General features: G+C 63.4%; 1 protein-coding gene and 1 long non-coding RNA gene across 2 annotated transcripts; one reads left to right on the forward strand and one right to left on the reverse strand.

The window, feature by feature from the left end:
* The first annotated feature begins 7,141 nt into the window (after nt 1–7,141).
* On the forward strand, nt 7,142–15,089 carry CRYBG2 (crystallin beta-gamma domain containing 2). Its single transcript, XM_064172648.1, has 19 exons — nt 7,142–9,133; nt 9,695–9,739; nt 9,832–9,950; nt 10,225–10,381; nt 10,461–10,600; nt 10,832–10,958; nt 11,227–11,262; nt 11,341–11,468; nt 11,660–11,786; nt 12,063–12,205; nt 12,296–12,422; nt 12,532–12,564; nt 12,678–12,790; nt 12,968–13,097; nt 13,307–13,446; nt 13,540–13,663; nt 14,216–14,374; nt 14,718–14,877; nt 15,001–15,089. The coding sequence occupies exons 1-19, from the start codon at nt 7,142–7,144 to the stop codon at nt 15,087–15,089; spliced, it is 4,089 nt and encodes a 1,362-aa protein (XP_064028718.1).
* A 1,569-nt stretch (nt 15,090–16,658) lies between these two features.
* LOC135190848 (uncharacterized) lies at nt 16,659–19,021 on the reverse strand. The gene is made up of 2 exons (XR_010308653.1): nt 18,878–19,021; nt 16,659–17,078 (listed from the first exon to the last, which is right to left on the reverse strand). It is a non-coding gene; the product is annotated as an uncharacterized LOC135190848 (long non-coding RNA).
* Between the last annotated feature and the right edge of the window lie 495 nt (nt 19,022–19,516).

A 19,516-nucleotide genomic window follows, 5' to 3' on the forward strand; every position in this document is an offset into this window, starting at 1 on the left:
GCAGAGGTTTTGGGGTACAGGAGGATGAAGTAGTGAGGAATGAGCCCTTTGCTTCCTCCAAAACGAATCCTTCAGAAAACAATCCATCACCACGTCCCAGCTCTCCCTGCCCAGCCCCTTCCTGGTGGAAGGGACTGGTAGCCCCTAGAGACACCTTCTTGGAACTCTTTAAGCTCAGCAGCAAGTTCCTCGGCACCTCCCAGGTTCTGCCCATCCTCAGGGACTTTCTGTCCGAGTGGCACAGCCACATGCCTGAGCACAGCACCTCCAGACACTGTCCCTTCACCTCCCAACCTGACCTGCCCCAGCTCTGCTGTCACAGCAGTGGTGTCCCCACCTCACACTTCTGTGTGTGGTGTATGTGGTTTTGGGGGCCTGTTGAATGGCAAAGGCAAAAGGGAAGGAGATCCCTTCCTGTTCGTTCAGGGTCTGTGGCTGTGCCCCATGCTCCAAGGGAGCAGCCAGCAGAGCAGCCACTCTCACCAATAATGGCTTCATTAGATTGAAAGAAGTGGACACTGACCCCTCTGAAATGGACTTTCTGACCCCTGCTGACCTCTGGCCCCAGCTCTGACAGCCTGTAAATCTTCCCCCTCACAGCACAGCCCAGGCCAGGGCAGGCAGTGCTGTGCCTGTGCTGGAGCCCAGGGCTGCCTGGCACTGCAGGCACTGCCCACTCTGCGGGCAGCATGGTGCTGCCTGGCTCTGGTCAGGTCTTAAGCCCAGCAGGACGATGCCAAAGCACAAGGGGCAGTGCTTTGGCAGAGATGGTGACTGATGTCTTTATGGTGCTGCAGACCCCCTCAGGGCCTGCTCCTGGAGGGCGGAAGGGCCCTGGGAACAGTGTTATTTGGGCTGTGACTCCAGTGCTGTCTCCCAGTACAGTCACCACCACCTTCTGCCAGCTGGGAAAGCACAAACCAGTTCAAAAACAGCTCCTGAGCCCCTGCCAGAGAAAAGTGAGCCCTTTCCCTGCCCATCCCACAGGCACAACCCTGCCAGCTGCACTCTGACATGCACAAACCTCATCCAAGCCCCTGCCCACCTCCCATCTCCCTCCCACGGGCACAAAGCCTTCCCGCAGTCCTCACTGCCGCCTCCTCTACCCTGCTGGTGGAGAAACTGAGGCACGAGAGGGATCCGTGGCCAGTGGGTGCCTGTGTGACACCAGCTCAGTGCCCCATGCACCCCTAACGGCTGGTGCTCGCCCCCCACGGCACAGCCCCAGCGTCAAGAACGAGCCCCCCCCTCACGTCCCAGAGCCACCTCCTCCCTCCTGCCTGTCCTTGCACGCTCGCTGCTGACCTTTGGCTATGAAGCAATCAATAACGGAGGCCACGGTGCCGCCCTCCCCCTCGCCGGCCCCCTGCACGCCCTACTCGCCCCGTGCCTCTAATGAGCACAGTCGGGACTGAGTGATGCTCCAGCACCTCCCAGCACTGGGGGTGCATCAGTGCACTGGAGACACAGGTGTGCTCCCGAGAAAGCAGGCTCCTCCTTCCCAACACCCCAAAAATGCTCTCCTGGGGGCTGCTTTCCAGCTCTGGGGTGCCCATGGAGGGAAGGGAGTGTGGCCATCCTGCCCCGCAGAACCTGGGCTCCCCAGGACATTGGCACTGGGGGATGGAAGGATGAGGAACACGTGTGGGGTGACTGCCAGGGTGCTGCCCGGTGCCAGGCTTCCCTGAAGCTTCACTGCCTTTTGGGTAAGGCAGGAAGGGGTTAGTGTGGGTAGAGCTGGTTGTGCCCAGACTTGGCAGCTCCTCTTCACACCCCCAGCTCCCTTCGATAAGAGCCCCTGGGCAGCAGCTGATCGATCCTCTGCAGAGCAGGGATTGATCAGGAGCTCAGCCCCATACATATTCCTGCTCTCTGATAAAGGCAAATCGACAGCTGAAAGAAATATTCCTCTGAGGCAGCAGCTCAGGAGTCTCCTCTGCCCCCCTGAGCCCCCCACAGCCAAACCTCACTCCCCTTGACAGCAAACCCAGGCTGGGGGAGAGGACTTTGCTCAGGGGAGAGCTGGACTGGAGAAAAGAGACCAGGAGATGTGGGGCCAGAGCAGAACAGGCAGAGCCTCTCCTCCCACAGCTGAATCTTACCTCCCCAGGCCTCAGCCTGCCCTGCAGCCTCCTCCTCTCACTGACAGTCTGCTAAAGGCCACTCTTCTTTTTGAGGTGCCAGAGACCCGTTCCAGCCAGAGCCCTAGGCAGAGTGACCCTGGAGAAGCCACCACCCATCAGACTCATCACCACCAACCACCAGCAGATGTGGCCAACAGCACCCTGCCTCCAGCCCCCTCCCCAGTGCTGAGATCTGGAAATTCATTGCAGGTGTGGCCAGAGCAGCACCCTCCAGGTGCATCCATTGCCTGGAGGGAGAGTGACAGCAGGGACAAGCCCTAGACCCCCAGGACCCCCCCCCCCCCCCCCCCCCCACCTCCGCCAGGTTCTATGAGGCTCCTTCCAGTCCCATGTCATCCTCCCGCCAGGTGCTGCAGCTCAGCCTGTCCCTGTCCCCACAGCCTGCCCCGTTCCTCATCCCTCCCTCCGCACACAGTGACCCAAAGCCTGGGCTCCCCCCAGAGCCTCTCCAGTGCCCCCAGTGCCTGGGGAGCTGCTTTGTCTCAGGGGGGACCATCCCCAGTGCTGACTAAATCTGACACCGGTGGTGCTGGGGGATGTAGCCAGGAGCTCCTGCTTCCTGCGGAGCTGTGGCTGCCTGGGCTGGTTTGGCATCTACACACAGCTGCACACACACACACAGATGTACACAGCTGCACACACACACACAGATGTACACACTTACAGCTGTACACAGCTGCACACACACACACAGATGTACACACTTACACACAGCTGTACACAGCTGCACACACACACACAGATGTACACACACACAGAGCTGTACACAGCTGCACACACACACACAGATGTACACAGCTGCACACACACACAGATGTACACACTTACACACAGCTGTACACAGCTGCACACACACACAGAGATGTACACACTTACACACAGCTGTACACAGCTGCACACACACACACAGATGTACACAGCTGCACACACACACAGATGTACACACTTACACACAGCTGTACACAGCTGCACACACACACACAGATGTACACACTTACACACAGCTGTACACAGCTGCACACACACACAGAGCTGTACACAGCTGCACACACACCGGAGCTGCATGCTGGCTGCTTGTGCCAGGCTGGTGGCGGCTGGTGGCTCTTGGGCTGGGCCAGCAGCCGGTGTGGTGGCCTTGGGGCAAGGCTGGCACAGCAGCGGGGCACCCGCGGGCGCTGGGGAGGAGTAGGAGGGCAGGGCGAGGTTACAGGGCGGGTGCTGGCTCTGTTGCTGCTGGGAAAGGGCTCCGTGCCGCGGGGTCAGGCGTCCTGCAGTGGCCCAGGGCTACCATGACCCTTGTGCGTCCCCAAGCCAGCGCAAAGTCCCCTGCGGAGCCTCTCCCAGCTTCGCAGGACCTGAGACACCTCCCGGCACTGGGAGCCTCCTAGAAAGGTGCTGCAGTGTTGGGGGCTCCATGCGGGACCCCCACTTAGTTTATTAATCTGGCTTCAGTCAGCACTGGGGACACCCCAGCTCCTCACCAGCGTGTGGGGACCCCACCGGCTCCATGGCCCTGCCAAGCCTGGCCAGTGGTGGTGACAGAGCTGGTGACTGAGGTGCCCTCCGAGCTTACCGAGGTTACCAGCACCTTCACCCAGATGGGTGACGGGCAGGGGGTGGCCGGGCAGGGATCTGCGGGGGTCCAAAGCCACCCAGGCCGTTCGGGCAACCTCCTGGCGCTGCTGAGTCGGAGGAAATGGAGGCGCTGGGGAACCAGCCCGACCGGCTCCCCGGCTGTCAGCACCTGAGGAATGCCAAACCTCCCTGCGCCAGGGCTGGGTGCTCAGGGCTGGGTGCTCAGGGCTGGGTGCTCGGCGAGGGCTGGGTGCTCGGAGGGTGACTCTGCCGGTCCGCCCAGCTGGGCTGTGCAGGGAGCAGCACCCCTAGAACCCGCTCGGCACGGCACAGCACGGCACAGCACTGCTCGCTGCCTGCCTCCCACGGTGGGACCCTCGGCCAGCAGGTACGTGGGGGTGCAGGGTTAGGGGCGCCCCAGGCACTGGGTGCTGCCTAGGCCAGCCCAGCTGGCACAGGTGCTGGTAGGGAGGGAGGATTCGTGGTGCTGGGAGCCAGAGGGCACTGAGGCTTCGTTTCTGGCTGCCACCCGTGGGGGCTGCCAGGTGCTTTGGCCCATGCCCTGGATTGGGAGGTGCTAGGATGTGTCCTTGTTCCCCCAGGACCAGAGCTGGCCCGGGACGGGGGCTGGGAGGCGGGGGCTCAGCCCAGCTCTGTCCTGCTCACCGTCACTCCCCTAATCTGGGTGGCTGCTGGAGCTGTAACCTCACTCCTGCCACCGAAGTTCCTTGCCAGGGTGGCTGCAGTGAGCTGAGGCTCCTCCAGCTCTGGTGGCCTCATCACCCGGGCTGGGGTAGCAGGGGGCTCCCCATCGCCCCTGTGCCCCTTCCTGCTTGCAGGGCACTTGGCCGCTGTGACACGGGGGAGGTAGGGGCAGCAAGGGCAGATGGCAGTTCCCTGCCCTCACCATGAACCCCAGCTGGCACCGCCGCCACCCAAGCCTAATCCGTGACGTTCCTGGAGGTGGCAGGTCCACTCCCTGCCCGCGGCGACGGGGCTCAGCCCGACGTGGCCAGAGGCTCAGCTTAATCCGTGGTCACCAGCTCAAAGACAGCCGCGGCCGCTGCCCTCGGCCCCTTTGTCCCCGCTGAATATTAAGTGACACTTTGTGCCACTCACTTGGGTGCTGGCAGATCTGGGCTGGATGCAGACAGAGCTTTGGGGATGCTGCAAATGAGCCCAGCAGATTGGCTTGGCTTGGCCAGGGGGAAATCATGAGCTGTGCTGGGTGCCCCGGTGTGGCAATACCACTGGGACCCAGGGCAGCATGTTCTGGCGGGCAGCGGTGGCTGGCAGGAGCATCTGGGAGCTCTTGTCCTTGTGCCCTCCTGCTCTCCTGTCCATGACTCACTGTTGCAGCAGGAAATATTTTGAGCAAAAACGAGGTGCTAGGGCAGAGCAGGGCCCCTGGATGACCTCTCCCAAGGGCAGTGGGGCAGTGGGCAGCACCATGGGCGCTGCATCCAGCTGCAGGGATGGGATGGGCAGACCTGGAGATATTTGGAAATTCAGCTCTGGGCAAGTGGCAGCCAAGATGCTGAGTCAGCAGCTTCCACCTCCCCCCAGCACCCCAGTGCTGCACGGAGCCGGCGTCTCTGTCCTGGTGCCACCCCGGGGCCACGGGCATGGCGGGGCTGGGCACCATCAGCAAGCGCTTGAGAAACCAGGGCTGAGGCAAGCCTGGGGTGCAGCCAGGTGCCAGGCAACTCCGTCTCCAGTGGGATGGCAACATCACAGGGCAGAGAGGGTCACGTCCCTGTGCAAACCACACTGCCCTGGCACTGCCAACCTACCCCCAGCATGGTGGGGGCTGTGCGCCACCACAGACCTCTCAGCTCCCTCCAGCCTGACTCTGCTCTTGGTCGTTCTCCCTGACACCCATCCTGCCCCAGCACACCTTGGCACTGCCAACTGAACCCATCCCTCTTCCCCTGTGACCCCAAGGTTCCAACTGTGCCTTTGCCCATGCAGATGTGTGGCCCCACCCAGGCTGGTCTCAGCCTCGAGCAGTGCTGCCTGCCCCAGATGAGGTCTCATCACCTCCTGGAAAATGACACAAACTCTTCCTATCTCTACTGGAAAGACCTGCTGGGCTGGGGAGAGCAAGACACAGAGGGTGCACGGCAGGCTGGCAGAGGGGGCAGGCAGCTGCCCGCACCCAGAGCTTCTCTGTCTGCCCCTGGCCTCCCCCAACCACTTAGGGAGTGGTAGAGCCCAACCTGTGCCCACTGTAGGGCCCTCTCCCAAGGTGTTCTCTGGAGAAACCAGCCCTAAGAGGTCTGCAGGGAGATGTCCCCATCCCTGCCTGGGACATCCCAAGCTCAGCCTGCCCTCAGGCTGAGCCCGAAGTCCTGTCCCTGTTGCTGTCCCTGTAGCCAGGAGGTGACACCAAACATCTCCTAACTGGAGATGCTGAGATGCTGGGACGTAGCCGTCTCCCTCCCCAGCACCTGCTGTGTGAGCTGCTTTCTGAGCCCCAACCCAGCAATAAAACATCTCTGGGGCAGGGACACTGCCACAGCACAGCAACACCTCCACCGGCACCCCCCTGAGCCCAGGCAGCTCGAGTGTCCCTGTCCCCTGTCCTGACCCTGGGGACCAGAGCCATGCCCCCTCTGCGGCACTGAACACAAGGGCACAGGGTGCTTGGTGCCAGTGCCGAGTGATCAGTGCAGTCTGCCTCTGCTGCTGGTGGGGCTGCAGGCCTCGATGGAGCCATCCCACCTTTGGGAAGCAGCAGGGAAAAGTCAAAGGAAGATGCTGCTGAGGTCCCCATCTCCTCCTGTGAACCCCGTGGCTGCCCCAGCCCCAGTCCCGGTCCTGGCCAGCCCCTGCTGCCCTGGGGAGCAGCTGCCCTGGGGAGCAGCTGCCCTGGGGAGCAGCTTCCCTCCTGCTTCGTGGGTTTGTTTGTTTGCTGCCTTTGCTGACTCGGCGCAGCCCTGCTGCCCGCCTGACTCATCCCACAGCTTGGGGCACGGCACGGCTCGGGGCACGGCACGGCCTGGCCAGATCCTGCACACTCACGGCTGCTGTGCCAGCCCACCGAGCTCTGCTGGCGCCCACCGCGGCAGTGTGGTGAAGCCCCCTCCCAGTCTCTGCTGGATGTAGAAGTGTTGGCACAGGCAGGCTGAGGGGCCCATGATGTCCCCACACACCCCACACGTACGGTGTGGATGGCATAAGCACGCTGAGAGCCTCAAAGCCACTGCCGGTGCTCGTGGGAACCCCTCCCAAACACCCTGCAGGATCAGGAGGAGGTTTGGGGCAGTTGGGGTCTGGCTCAGCGGCCAGGGGTGATCCCTGTAGGGTGGTTTCTGCTCACCTCCCCCGGGATCTCCTTTTCTCCCTGCAGCTCCACCAGCCCCAGCACAGCAGCTCAGCAGCGCAGGGTGCCACGGCAGCCCCCGCCCGCGCCCCTCGGCATGGATCCCTCGTTCCGGCAGACCAAGGCTGGGGGCTTTGTCTCCAGCACGGAGCTGAGCATGAAGCGGGCGGCAGGCGCAGGTCCCGGCCCCGAGGGCAGGTCCCGCTTCCAGAAGGTCTCGCTGGTGTCGCGGCGCCTGGAGAACGCGGGGAGCACTCGGGGCCGGGAGGGGAGCCCCTCCCGCGTCTCCCTCCTGCTGCAGGCCTGGGAGAGGGAGATCGTGGAGAAGACGGCGACCGGTCCCAGCACCCCGACACACCGGGAGCGCTGCTCGTCCTCCATCAGCCTCCTGCGAGACTTCACCGCGCACGGTCCCATCTTCTCCCAGGTGTACTCCCCGGCGCAGAAGCCCCGGCGGCAGGATGAGAGGGGGAAGGTGGGGACCGGTGGTGGCAGTGATGGTGGTGATGGCAACTCCCCACCGACGGGCACCTCTCAGGAGATGCCCGTGCACAGGGAGAGCTACGTGCATGGCACTCTCCTCCCCACCCGACCCACCGGGCATCCCGCGGCGGGTCCTGGTGAGGGTCCTCGTGCCCCATGTATGGTCAAGCCTGGCTGCACCCCTGCCCTGCCCAGAGCCAGGCACGTCACCGTGCTGCGGACGGGCAGGGATGCAGCCGGGACACAGTCGGGGGTGGCGGAGGGAAGGAAAGCCCAAAACGGGACGCATGATGCTGCTGGCGCCACGGTGACCCCACCACAGCAGGAGGGCCACGGGCAGGATGGCAGCGAGAGCTCATCGGGCACCACAGAGGCCGCTGGGCTCGTGGCTGAGGGATGCCCTGGGGACGAACACTCACCGCAAGCCGAAGCTGAGCCTGTGAGAGCAACTCTGAGCGGTGGTGACAGGCCTGGGGACCCACAAACCAGCAGAACCAGCTCCCCGCAGTGTCCCTCAGAGGACGCCGGCAGCCAGGCTGGTCCAGCCGGTGTGGGAGAGGGCAGCGTGGTGGGCGGGGACAGCACCATTCCCGCCACGCCGCTGAGGATAGAGAGCCCCCCAGAAGCCGGCAGCACTCCTGAAGACCCCTGCTTGAATGGAAGTGATGGTCCAGAGCCCTCATCCAAAGCACCAGCACCGCCGAAGGCTGAGGTTGAGTTGGAGGGGAGCGAATCAATGCAGGACCCCCAGGGCACAGCCCAAGAGCTTGAGAACAGCCCAGAGCCCCCCTGTGAACCCCCAGCCCCTGACCCCTGGTCTGAGAGCGCCCCAGATGTGGTCGAGGAGGATCCCGAGCTGCTGGTGGACATGGAGATCTTCGTGGACACTCTGCGCAACATGGAGCCCTCGGAGATGCGGAAAGCGCCCAGGACCCCGCGCCAGCCCCGGCCCTCGTCGCTGGGCCGCTGCGCTGCCCTGCCCCCCATCCAGGAGGACCGAGTCGCCTCCCGCGCACCCGTTTCCCTCCCTGAGGCTCTGCGTGAGCTGCTGGAGCGGGACACCGTGGAGCAGCAGGAGGAGAGCCCCGAGGAGGAGATCGAGAACCCCTATCTGAGCCCCGAGGAGCGGGCATTGGTGGGGACCCCTCACAGGGTGCCTGGGGACAGCGTGGCCAGAGGTAGCCGGGCAGAGAGGGGCTCACTCCTGGGGACACTGAGGCAGGTGGAGGTGGAGGAAAATGCCAAAGCAGTGGCCAGGAGTTTGGCAGACTGCAGTGTGCCCTTCCGGGGGAACGTCCTCAAGGGCATGGCGCTGCTCTCCCACTTCCTAGAGCACCGGGCGGGGGATGAGGGGAAGCCACACTCCCGCCTGGACAGCAGTGTGCTCTACAGCCGCTTCGTCTGCCCCACCACTGCCCAGCTCCAGCTGCCCGCCCGGGACGGGGTGGGCATGGGATTGCCCATCCCCGGGGATGACAATGGGCTCGGTCCTGGTGACCAGCCTGGCCCTGGGATGGCTGTGCTGGAAGTCCCAGGTCCTGGTTGTATCACTCCTGTCCCTGAGGAGCCAGACTGCACCATGGCCTCCTGTCCTGCTGATGTTCTGGTGAGTGGATCCTGCAGCGTGGCCAGGGGGAGCTGGCTCTGCCCTCCTGGGCATGTGGGCAGCTGGTGGGGCCTGAGCCCTAGAGCATATTCTCAGCATATGGCTTTGGTTTCCCATCAGAGAGGCCATGAAAACCTCTGGTGTGATGGGAGGGTGCTGGGATGGGTGACAGGAGGGTACTGAGGTGGGTGATGGAGGGTATTGGCGTGGGTGACGGAATGATGGGTGATGGGAGGGTATTGGGATGAGTTACAGGAGGATCCTAGGCCAAGTGATGGGAGGGCACAATTTTGGGTGACAGGAGGCTACCAGGTCAAGTGAAGGGAAGGAGCCACCATGGAAAATGGGAAGGTGACAGGAGTGTGCCAGGGCAGGCAGGGAGGCTGATCCCCAGCAGGGCAGGAACGCTCGAGGTGTGGCTGCTCAGGGCAGTGGGAGGGACTGGCAGACGCCAGACTTGAGTCTGTGGCTGCAGCTCCTTTGGGCTGTGGAGAGATGGCTGCTGCAGCTGACGTCCCTCCGTGCTCCTCACACGCCTGTCCCCTCGGGTGTTCACAGCAGGAGGACAAGGAGGGCTGCCAGAAGATCAACACGAGACCTGGCAAGGTACAGAGAGCATGGGGGGGGCAGGCTGGGCTGGCCAGGGCACGGTGTGGGATGGGGTAGCAGCACCTCTCCTCTGTGTCACCCCCTTCCAGATCATCCTCTTCCCCGAGGCTGGCTTTGCCGGCCAGAAGCGGGAGATCTGGGGCGACGTCCCTGATGCCACATCCTGGGAGCTCTCGCACACCATCTCCATCCGAGTCATCCGAGGCGGGTAAGGGACAGCGGTGGGGCGAGGACGTGGAGGGAGGCTTCACCTGAGGCTCATGAGCTCCCCGCGCAGGGCTTGGTGGCCAAGTCCCAGCCTGGGGTTGGGGAGTGACCGTCCTGCCAGAGCTAATTACTGCAGCTGCCATCTGGCATCGCGGTGGCAGGAGGTCCCCACCCATGCTCTGCCCCGCGGCTCCCGACGGCTGCAGGGCTGTGGGTAAAAGCAGGACCTTTCCCCTCCCCAACCCTGCTGCCACCCCACGCCGTGCCACCCCCAGGTGGGTGATGTACGAGAAGCCGCGGTTCCACGGGCGCAAGTGCGTGCTGGCCGAGGGGGACGTGGAGATCGACAACCCCTGGGCAGCCTACGGGCAGAGCGGGCAGCCCGCGGGCAGCAGGCCCTTCCGCATCGGCTCCTTCAAGAGGGTGGTGCAGGTGAGCGCAGGGACACCTTACCCCCGCTCCCGAGCAGCCCACGGCCACAGCACAGCCAGCCCTGCCGCTCTGCCCCCAGGACTACCGCACCCCCGAGATCAGCCTCTTCGCGGCGGAGAACGGCGACGGCGCCAGGCTGCGCTTCACCGACTCAGCCGAGGACACTCGCACCCAGGGCCAGGCACTCGCTGCTGCCTCCATCATCGTCCACTCGGGCTTGTGAGTGGGACCGTGGGGCTGGGTGGGTGCCAGGTGGGCTCGAGGAGCAGGGCATGGAGTCAGCGACCCTGGAGGGGCTCAAGCAAGGTGCAGCCGTGGCGCTGTAGGAGTTGGTTCAGTGGCCGCGGTGGTGCTGGGCTGGTGGCTGGACTGGATGGTCTCAGAAGGCTTCTCCAACCCGAACCACTCCGTGGCTCTGCACCCCTGTGATGCCCTCCCCTTCTCCCCCAGGTGGTTGGTTTACTCCAAGCCTTTCTTCGATGATGATCCCTACGTTCTGGAGCCGGGCGGGTACCCCAACTTAAAGGCTTGGGGAGCCAAGGACCCATCCATCTGCTCCATGCACCCCATCAGGCTGGTGAGTGCTGGCGTGAGGGTGCTGGGGCCATAGCCACCCCAACAGACAAGAGCAGCTCCCAGCGTGGAGCTGTGCCAAGCACAGCTCTTGGAATTGCTCTTGGGGGGGGTCAGTGGTGAAGGAAAGCAAAAAAAATTAAACCCACAAGAAGCTGTTCTGGAGGTGAAATGACTCAGAGACCAGCCCAGGTTTTAAAGGGCGCAATTGGATGTCCCTGTGCTGTCCCCTCCTGCCACCACAGCCTCACTGGGGCTCCTTCTTCTTCCAGGGCTGCCCTGTCGTGGAGAAACCTGGAGAGCCAGAGGTGAGTGCTGGAGCAGTGCCAGGGAGGCTGCGGGGCTGGGCTGCCCACGGGACCTTGCTCACCTCCCCCCGTCCCCAGGTGCTGATCTACGAGGCTGCAGGATTCCAGGGCCGCAGCTTCACCATCAGCAGAGACCTCTACGACCTGAAGAGCCTCTCTGAGCCAGCCCTGGCCACTGTGGGCTCCCTGCACGTCCTGGGTGGCTGGTAAGTGGCATGGGGTGGGCTGGAGAAGGCTGAGAAGGTGATGAGCAGCCCTGGGAGCTGCCCAGGGCTGTGGGATGACTGTGGGCAGCCTGGGGAAAGGATGGCACTGGAGTGGCACAGGTAGTGTCCCCGTGTCCTGGCACATGGAAGTCCTCCAGAGACCTCACTGCCCATGTCTGCCTGTGCCACAGCTGGGTCGGCTATGAGAAGGAAGGCTTCCGTGGGCACCAGTACCTGCTGGAGGAAGGGCAGTACCAGGACTGGAGGCAGTGGGGAGGCTACAGCAAGGAGCTGGTGTCCTTACGGCTGATACGGACGGTGAGGGCAGGGCAGGTGGCATCTCTGGGGCAGGAACCACTGCGGGCAGGGAGAGGCAGCTCCCCCTCAGTCCCATTCCCCAAAGGAGCCTTCTCTGCCTGAGATCCTCCAAACTCATCACATGCAGAGGTCTGGGTGCTCCCAGTGGCTCCCAGCCCTCCTGGGCTCCCTGGGGCCAGGCAGGATGCTGGATGTGTGTGTGGTGAGCCCTCAGCCTGCAGCCCCTTCCCCCCAACGGACCAAGGGGCATGGGCTGGGGGCTCCTTCTCCCCACAGGACTTCTCCGACCCAGCACTGGTCCTCTTCGAGGCCATGGACTTCGAGGAGGGGGCGAGTGTGGAGCTGAGCGAGGCACTGCCCGACACGCAGCTGGCAGGATACGGCACCGTCACCCAGTCCATCCACGTGCTGAGCGGCGTGTGAGTGGGGGCAGGGGGCAGGGGGGCGTCAGTGGGGGCAGGGGGGCAGGCGAGGGAGGAGCTGAGCCAGCACCCACCTTTCCCTGGCAGGTGGGTGGCCTACGAGGGGACCAACTTCTCTGGCGAGCAGTACGTGCTGGAGAAGGGAGTGTACCGCAGCTGCGAGGACTGGGGAGCCGCCGACTGCCGCATCGCCTCGGCACAGCCCATCCTGCAGGTGAGACCTCAGCGCCCCCCTCGCCGCGCCCGCTCCCTGCTGCCGCCGCCGGCTGGTGGGGGCCAGCCTCCAGCAAGGCACCAACCAGCCCTGCTCTGTCTGCTTTCAGGTCGGGGAACATAACCTCCACTTCGTCTCCAAGGTCAGAGGTGGTGGCTGGGGAGAGGCATGTGCCTCCCTGGGGGACACAAAACCCTGTAGGGTGGTGGCAGTGCTTTGCCACCCTGATGCAGCTCCTCTGCTCCTCCTCTCCAGATCTTGCTCTTCTCAGAGCCTGATTTCTTGGGGGACCACATTGCCTTTGAGGAGGACCAGGATGTCCTGCCTGACACCTTCACCCCACGCTCCTGCAGAGTCCGTGGGGGCAGGTAGGGTGCCCTGGGGCCTCACTGCCTCCAGCTGGGTACAGGGACAGGAACACCCCCTGGCTGGCAGCCCCACAAGCATTATCCATGGGGGTTTCCCAAGCGAGTGAGCAGGACAGAGTGGTGCTGGTGGGCCACGGGAGGGATGGATGCCCACCACATGGTGCCTCTCCCTGCCAGCTGGATCCTGTTTGACGAGCAGGCCTTCGCGGGGGAGCAGCACATCCTGTCCGAGGGCGAGTACCCCACGCTGAGCGCCATGGGCTGCCCCTCCTCCACGGCCATCCTCTCCCTGAAGAAGGTCCCAGTGGTGAGTATCGACCCTCCCTTCCCTTCCTTTCCCTTCCCACCAGAGCCAGGGAAGAAGCCCCCCCCCCCCCCCCCCCCCCCGAGCCTCCTTTTTGTCCTCCGGTGGGCACTCAAACACCATCTGTCCAGCCTCAGGGCCCTTCTACACCCACGGGTGCTTGCTCCTTCCACTTATCCCCTCCACCCCTGCTCTCTTTCCCCATCCCACAGTTCTTCTCGGAGCCTTCCATCTTCCTGCACGGGCTGGAGTGCTTTGAGGGGAAGGAGATTGAGCTGAACACGGAGGTGCGGAGCCTGCAGGCGGAAGGCTTCAACAACCATGTGCTGTCTGTGCGCGTCAAAGGAGGGATGTGAGTGAGCCCCAGCCCTGCTCGCCCGTGCCCCGTGGTGGGTGCCACCTGCTCACCGAGGGGTGACTGAGCTCTGCCCACCCCATCCCGCAGCTGGGTGCTGTGTGAGCACGGTGACTTCCGCGGGCGGCAGTGGCTGCTGGACTGCACCGAGATCACCAACTGGCTGACCTACAGCGGGCTGCAGCACGTGGGCTCCCTCTACCCCATCCGACAGGTGGGTGCTGCCGCGGCACGGGAGAAGGTGCTGGCACCCAGCGGGCTCAGCCCCAACGCCCTGGAGCAGAAGGCTCTCGTGGAGCTAGGGAGCTGCCAGTGGTAATGGTCGGGATGAGGGTGCGGTGCCAGCTCTGGGTCAGACAGCAGGGCATGACCTGGAGAGCAGCAGCACCCTGCTGCCAGCTCTGAGCCATGAAAGGTGCCCCCAGCCCAGTACCACCCTCCCCAGATCCCTGTCCCCAGACCTGGGAGTGGCTGCCTCGGTGGTGAAACACTGCCCATGGGCTGGCACCTTGTGAAACATGGTGGCATCCTAGTGGGCAGAGCCATGCCCATGTCCGTGCCAGTCGTGAGACACAGGCCAGAGCCACGGCCATCACCCTGGGGGAGAAAAGAAGAACCCCCTGGGCAGCCACCTCAAGGGCCTAGGGTCCTCCTTTCCCAAAAGCACAAGCTGGGTAAGGTCCTTCCCCAGCCAGCTGCGGTGTGCGGGGCTGCAGGTGCCAGCAGTGGGCACTTTGGTGCCACAGGAGGGGGTTTGTGTTGGCAGAGACGGATCTACTTCCGCATCAGGAGCAGGAAGCTGCAGCTCTACCTCCTGGTGCCCGACGACGTGGAGGACATGAAGGCAGGGCGGGTGGTGGTCTCCAGCCTGGGCGAGCAGAGCAGCTCCATCTGGTACTACGAGGATGGGCTGATCAAAAACCAGGTCAGGGCCCGCCTGTGACAGTGCCCCAGAGGGGACCTGTGGAGCCCTCAGCAGGACTTCTGCTGGGCACTCCCCACCCCAGAGCCAGCTTTAGGGTTCATAGAAACCTGTCCCTGCCTTGTCCCCAGAGATGAGTTGGCTCTCTCCTCCCCATGTCTCTCTGGAGGCACGAAGGCATCCCTGGCTTCCCTGAGGACTTTTTGCCACTCTAATCGTCCCCACCTCTGGCTCAGGCTTTTCCTGCTCATCCCTCGTCCTGCTCCAGGACCTGCTGCACTTGCAGAGAAACTCTCTGAGCCTTTGTGCTGGACAGAGGCTGACCTGGCCCCACTGCTCCTTGCAGGTGGCCCCCACCATGAGCCTGCAGGTGATTGGGCCAGCAGGGAAGGGTGCAAAGGCTGTGCTGTGGTCCGAGACACGGATGCCGCGGCAGAGCTGGAGCGTGGACACCCAGGGGCACATCTGCAGCCAGATGTTCGAGGACATGATCCTGGATGTGAAGGGTGAGGCCTCAGCTCCAGCACAGGAGCTGCTTTCCCGGGGACTCCCCAAACCAGGGGGTTTGCCTGTGAGAGAGAGGCACTCAGCACCATCAGGGGTGCCCTCCTGAAAGCCTCCCTCGGCAGGTGGCCGATCCTATGACCGGGACCACGCTGTCGTCTGGGACATGGCTGAGGAGAGACCCACGCAGCTCTGGGACATCCAGGTGCTCTGAGGGGCTGGCGTGCAGCTCTCATGCCCAGAAGTGCCACAGGGCAGCACAGGGGCACTCTGCCAGCATCTCTGCACTGAGGTGGGAGGCTGTGTGCTCCACACACGCTGCACCCCAAGCACGTCTCAGCCCTGGCTGCCATGTGGAGGATGCTCACCCTCCTCTCCATCACAAAAGGAAGCATCTCACCTCCATCCCGGGGACCCCTGCATGTGCTCACCGAGGACCCCATGGACACAACCACCATGGGACCCTCTAGAGAGTGGATGCGGGCCCCCCCCAACCAGCCTGCCCTTCTGACTGTATTTATGTACCTGTGGAAGATGTGGTCCTGCTCAGCGGGGCCAGCTCTGCACACTCTGAGTGCTTGGCGTCCTCGTCCTTGTAATGGCCACAGCCTGGCAGCTCTGGAAAGCTGCCTGCCACCCCAGCACCTTGCTCCCCTCCAAGCCCTGCAGTGAAGGGCCCCATCCTGTTCTCAGGATGGGTGCCCAGTACCCTCTAGTGCCCAGGCCCTGGGTTTTGGGAAAGGAGGCACAGGCCAAGCTGTGCTCCACAGGGCACCAGGGGCTTGCTGGATCCCACCAGTCCCAGCTCGGGGGAGCTCAGTCCCTGCTGTGGGCCCAAGGCTGTTCCAGTCCAGTCAGCCCAGGGTGAGCTGTGGGGGTAGTGCCCACGTTGCAGAGCTGCATGGTGACACAGCACCTGTCTTTGAGGACCCCAGGGCAGATGTGTTGTCCACTTGGGTGAGGGCAGAAGCCCCCCAGGGACATGACCAAATGCCAAAAGGACACGAGGTGAGAAATGCACACATGGAGACACCAAATGCTTCCACCCTCGCTGCTCGGGGTGCAGCTTTAGCAGGGGGGTTGGGCTGGATGACCTCCAGAGGTCCTTGGGGCCACACCATGCTGGGCTTCTGTAACTGAGGACACAGGCAGGACAGGGCCTGCCTGCACCACCTCAGCACTTGGAAACCACAGCAGGACACCCAAACACATCAGTTCTGCCCAGCCGGTGCGTAGGGACGGAGCTGAGCCAACAAACCCTCTCTGCATAGAGACCCCCGGGGCCACGGTGCCCCCTCCCCTTACCCTATGCTGCACCCGACCAGGAGCAGCCCCTGCTCTCATCCACCCTTATACAGCCTCTGCCAGGCTGGGATTGGCTAAGGGCAAGGAGCTTGGCAGTGCTGGATTGGTGAGGAGTTGCAGCCCCTGCACGGGATTGGCCAGGAGGCACTGGGCTCGAGGGGTGCGCCCAGCCTGCGGGGGGCGCTCTACCTGCAGCTGCTCCTAGGCCTGGGCTCCGAGCCCCAGGAGTAGGGACCCAGGAGCAGCGCCATGGAGCCCTTCAGACCCTGCAAAGCCCCAGGGAGGCCAGGGAAGAGCTTTGGGAGTGCCAGGCCGTGCAGCCCAGGCTGACCCCTGCACCGCAGGGCACCAGCGGCACCGAGGGTTAGAGCCCCGAGGTCCCCTTACCGACCCAGCAGCACCAGCGAGGGGTCCCCCTTCACCCCCGGGTCCCCCTTCACCCCCCGGTCCTCCTTACTGACCCAGCCCCACAGCCGAGTCGGAGCCTCTGCCCCAGCGCTTTATTTCTGGTGCTGGCTGCGGGGCCGCTCCGGAGCCGGGCTCGGGGCCCCTTGCTGGGGCTGCGGCAGTTTGGGGCTGTCATTTCCAGGGTGAGGAGAGAGGCAGGGACAGGAGCGATGGCGTTGGCCTGGCTGGGCCTCTGCGCTGCGAGGGTCCGTGGCGGTGTCGGTGCTGAGGATGCCAACCCAGGGCTGTCTTCTCGGGGCCGGTGAGGTGCCAGGTGTCCCCCTCCGGGTCAGTGGCGCAGGAAGAAAGGCAGAGCCAGCCCCAGGGCGAGAGAGAGGAGGGGAGGGCTGCGGGCAGGGCTCATGCTTTGCACAGAGACCTGTGCCGTCGGGGCAGCGGTGGTCTTCTGAATCTCCTCCTGGCCCTCCACGGTGTCCGCCCGGGCAAGGCACTGGAAGAGAAGAGCAGAGTCAAGCACTGCTCCAAACCGGAGTGGAAATGCTCCTAAGAGCCCTTGCCTGGCAGCCCTGGGGGGCAGAAAGGAACCGGGGCAGCCCAGTGCCCGCACTGCCGCTTCCCTGGGGAGGGGCGGATGGGCTGCTCGCCCCCGGCAGGCTCTGCACACCGCAGGCAGAAGGCAATGCTGGCTCGGGGCTTTCCCGAGAGGGGAAGCCAAGCGAGCTCTGCCTCCTCGCTCTGCCCGGGCACAGGCTCGCAGAAATTTGGCTGGCAAAACAGAAGCTGGGGGATGGTGTCTGCCCCTGAAGCCACTGCGAGGGTGTGGCTGGGGACGCGGCGCACCGTGAGCCCCGCAGCAGAGCACATGGAGGGCAGGAGCAGAGCTGGGAAATGCCCAAAGTGCAAGTGAGGGGGAGGAGGAGGGACCCCTGTGCCTCCAGCACTGCAGGGACATTGCAGCCAGCAAGCGAAGCCGGGGATGAGAATTGCAGGGCAGTTTCCTCCTGTCACTGAAGACTGGCACCTTCCAAGTGAAGGTGTGGGCACCCCTGGTGCACCATCACTGTCCCTAGGTCCTGCTGGGAGTCCCGGTGCAAGCAGCTGGGTGTGATGCCTGTGAGCAGGGGTCACAGCCACACGGGCTGCTGGAAAAAGGACACCTTTTGCCTCTGTGATCCAGCCCCCACGCTGCTTCACACCACCCCGCAAGGCTCTCTGGAGCTGGGGCAAGGCCAAGGATTTGTTCCAGACACTCAGCTCTGCCCCTCACGGCCACTCTTGTGCTATGAGGCGTCTGGGCTGGGGCTCCCAAAACATCACTGCAACCTCTGGAGCCAGCAGCAGGTCGCAGCTGCCTGCTGTTCGCGTGAGAAGTCAGCACAGACGAATCTGGCCTCGTTATCAACATGCTGCAGACACAACAAAATCATCCCCACAGGTGCCCCAAAAGCACCAGGGCCTTCATCCCTCCCACACAGCCTCAGCCGGGACAGAGCCGAGGCCACAAGCACAGCACAAGAACCCCCACGGAGCCTCCCTGCGGGGAGGAAAACAACCTCCAGTGGGGAGGGACAAGAGGAAGCCAGGGAGCTATGGCACCCACCCAGCGCTCCCACAGCTGGGCCCAGCACCTCCAGTGTCCCTGCAGCCACGCTTGGTGTCCCCACAGCAGGCACGGGCTGGGGCCAGCATGGGAAAGAGGCTGCAAGGGGGCTTGGAGAGCTAAGAAGGTTCTGGATATGAGCAGTACTCTTAAGGGAAAAAATAAAGCAACCCAAAACTTTCTTTAAAGCATTAAAAAGCAACAACAGGTTGCAAGGAGGTGAGGCTTGGTCTGTGCTCCTTATAACAAGTCACAGGACAGGAGGAATGGCCTCAACTGGCACTAGGGGAAGTTTAGTTTGGACATCAGGAGAAACTTCTTCACTGGCACAGGCTGCCCAGGGAAGAGGTTGAATGCCCATCCCCGGAGGTGCTTCAGAGAGGCAGAGATGTGGTGCTGAGGGTTTAGCCCCAGCCTAGGCAGAGTTAGAGAATGGTTGGGCTCAATGACCCTAAAGGTCTTTCCCAGCCCAAACAACTCTGTTTGGCCCTTACAGGCCACAGCCAGCCAGAGCTAAAGTCAACATCAGTCAGGCCAAAGAAGCAGCCAAAGGCTGCAGTTCCCAGCTGCAACTCAGCAGGAGTTCTCCCACCAGTGGAACCCAACCCCGGCTGCCAACACACCCAAGGGACAGAGGCGGCTGGGAGCCCCCCGGGCTGGGCAGCTCCCGTGCCAGAGGGCTGTCTTACCGCAGAGAGGAGGAGGAGGAAGAGCAGGAGGGGCTGCATGGTCAGGGCTCTGCTCTCGGTGCTGTGAGGCTTCCTCGTCTGCCGGCGGCGGCAGGAGGCTTTAAGCAGCCTGGTGGCCCTGCCTCACCAACCCCCTCCCTTCATGTGCCCGCCTGGGGAAGTCACTGCTGGTGCTGCCGAGGGCAGTTTTGGGGAAGTGGTTGCTGATGCTGAGAGGAAGCAGGTGCAAGACACAGCAGAGAGGAGCTCCAGATGGGGATAATGCTGTACAGCCCTTCCAGCCTTGCCTTCCCATCGCTTGGCACCAGAGCAGCTCCTGTTCCCTGGCACAGGCAACAAGCCCCTTGCCCTGCCTTTCCCCACCTCACTAAAGACCCTTCCACAAAACACAGCCCTGCCAGCCTTGCCCATCCACCACCCAGCACAAGAGCAGCTCCTGTTCCCTGTCTGCAGCAAAGGCAGCAAGCTCCTTGCCCTTCCACTTCCCACCCCATGCAGCAGGCTGAGTTCTGCTTTGCCCTCTCCTATGCCCCACACCCACGAAGGGTTGAAGCCCACAACCTTCACTGGGAGGGTCTGCAAATCATGGCCAACGTTTCAACAAGGGCACCACCAACAAACCACTCCTGCAGGGCTACC

The sequence above is a fragment of the Pogoniulus pusillus genome, chromosome 37 (assembly GCF_015220805.1).
Source record: "Pogoniulus pusillus isolate bPogPus1 chromosome 37, bPogPus1.pri, whole genome shotgun sequence".
NCBI lineage: Eukaryota > Metazoa > Chordata > Aves > Piciformes > Lybiidae > Pogoniulus > Pogoniulus pusillus.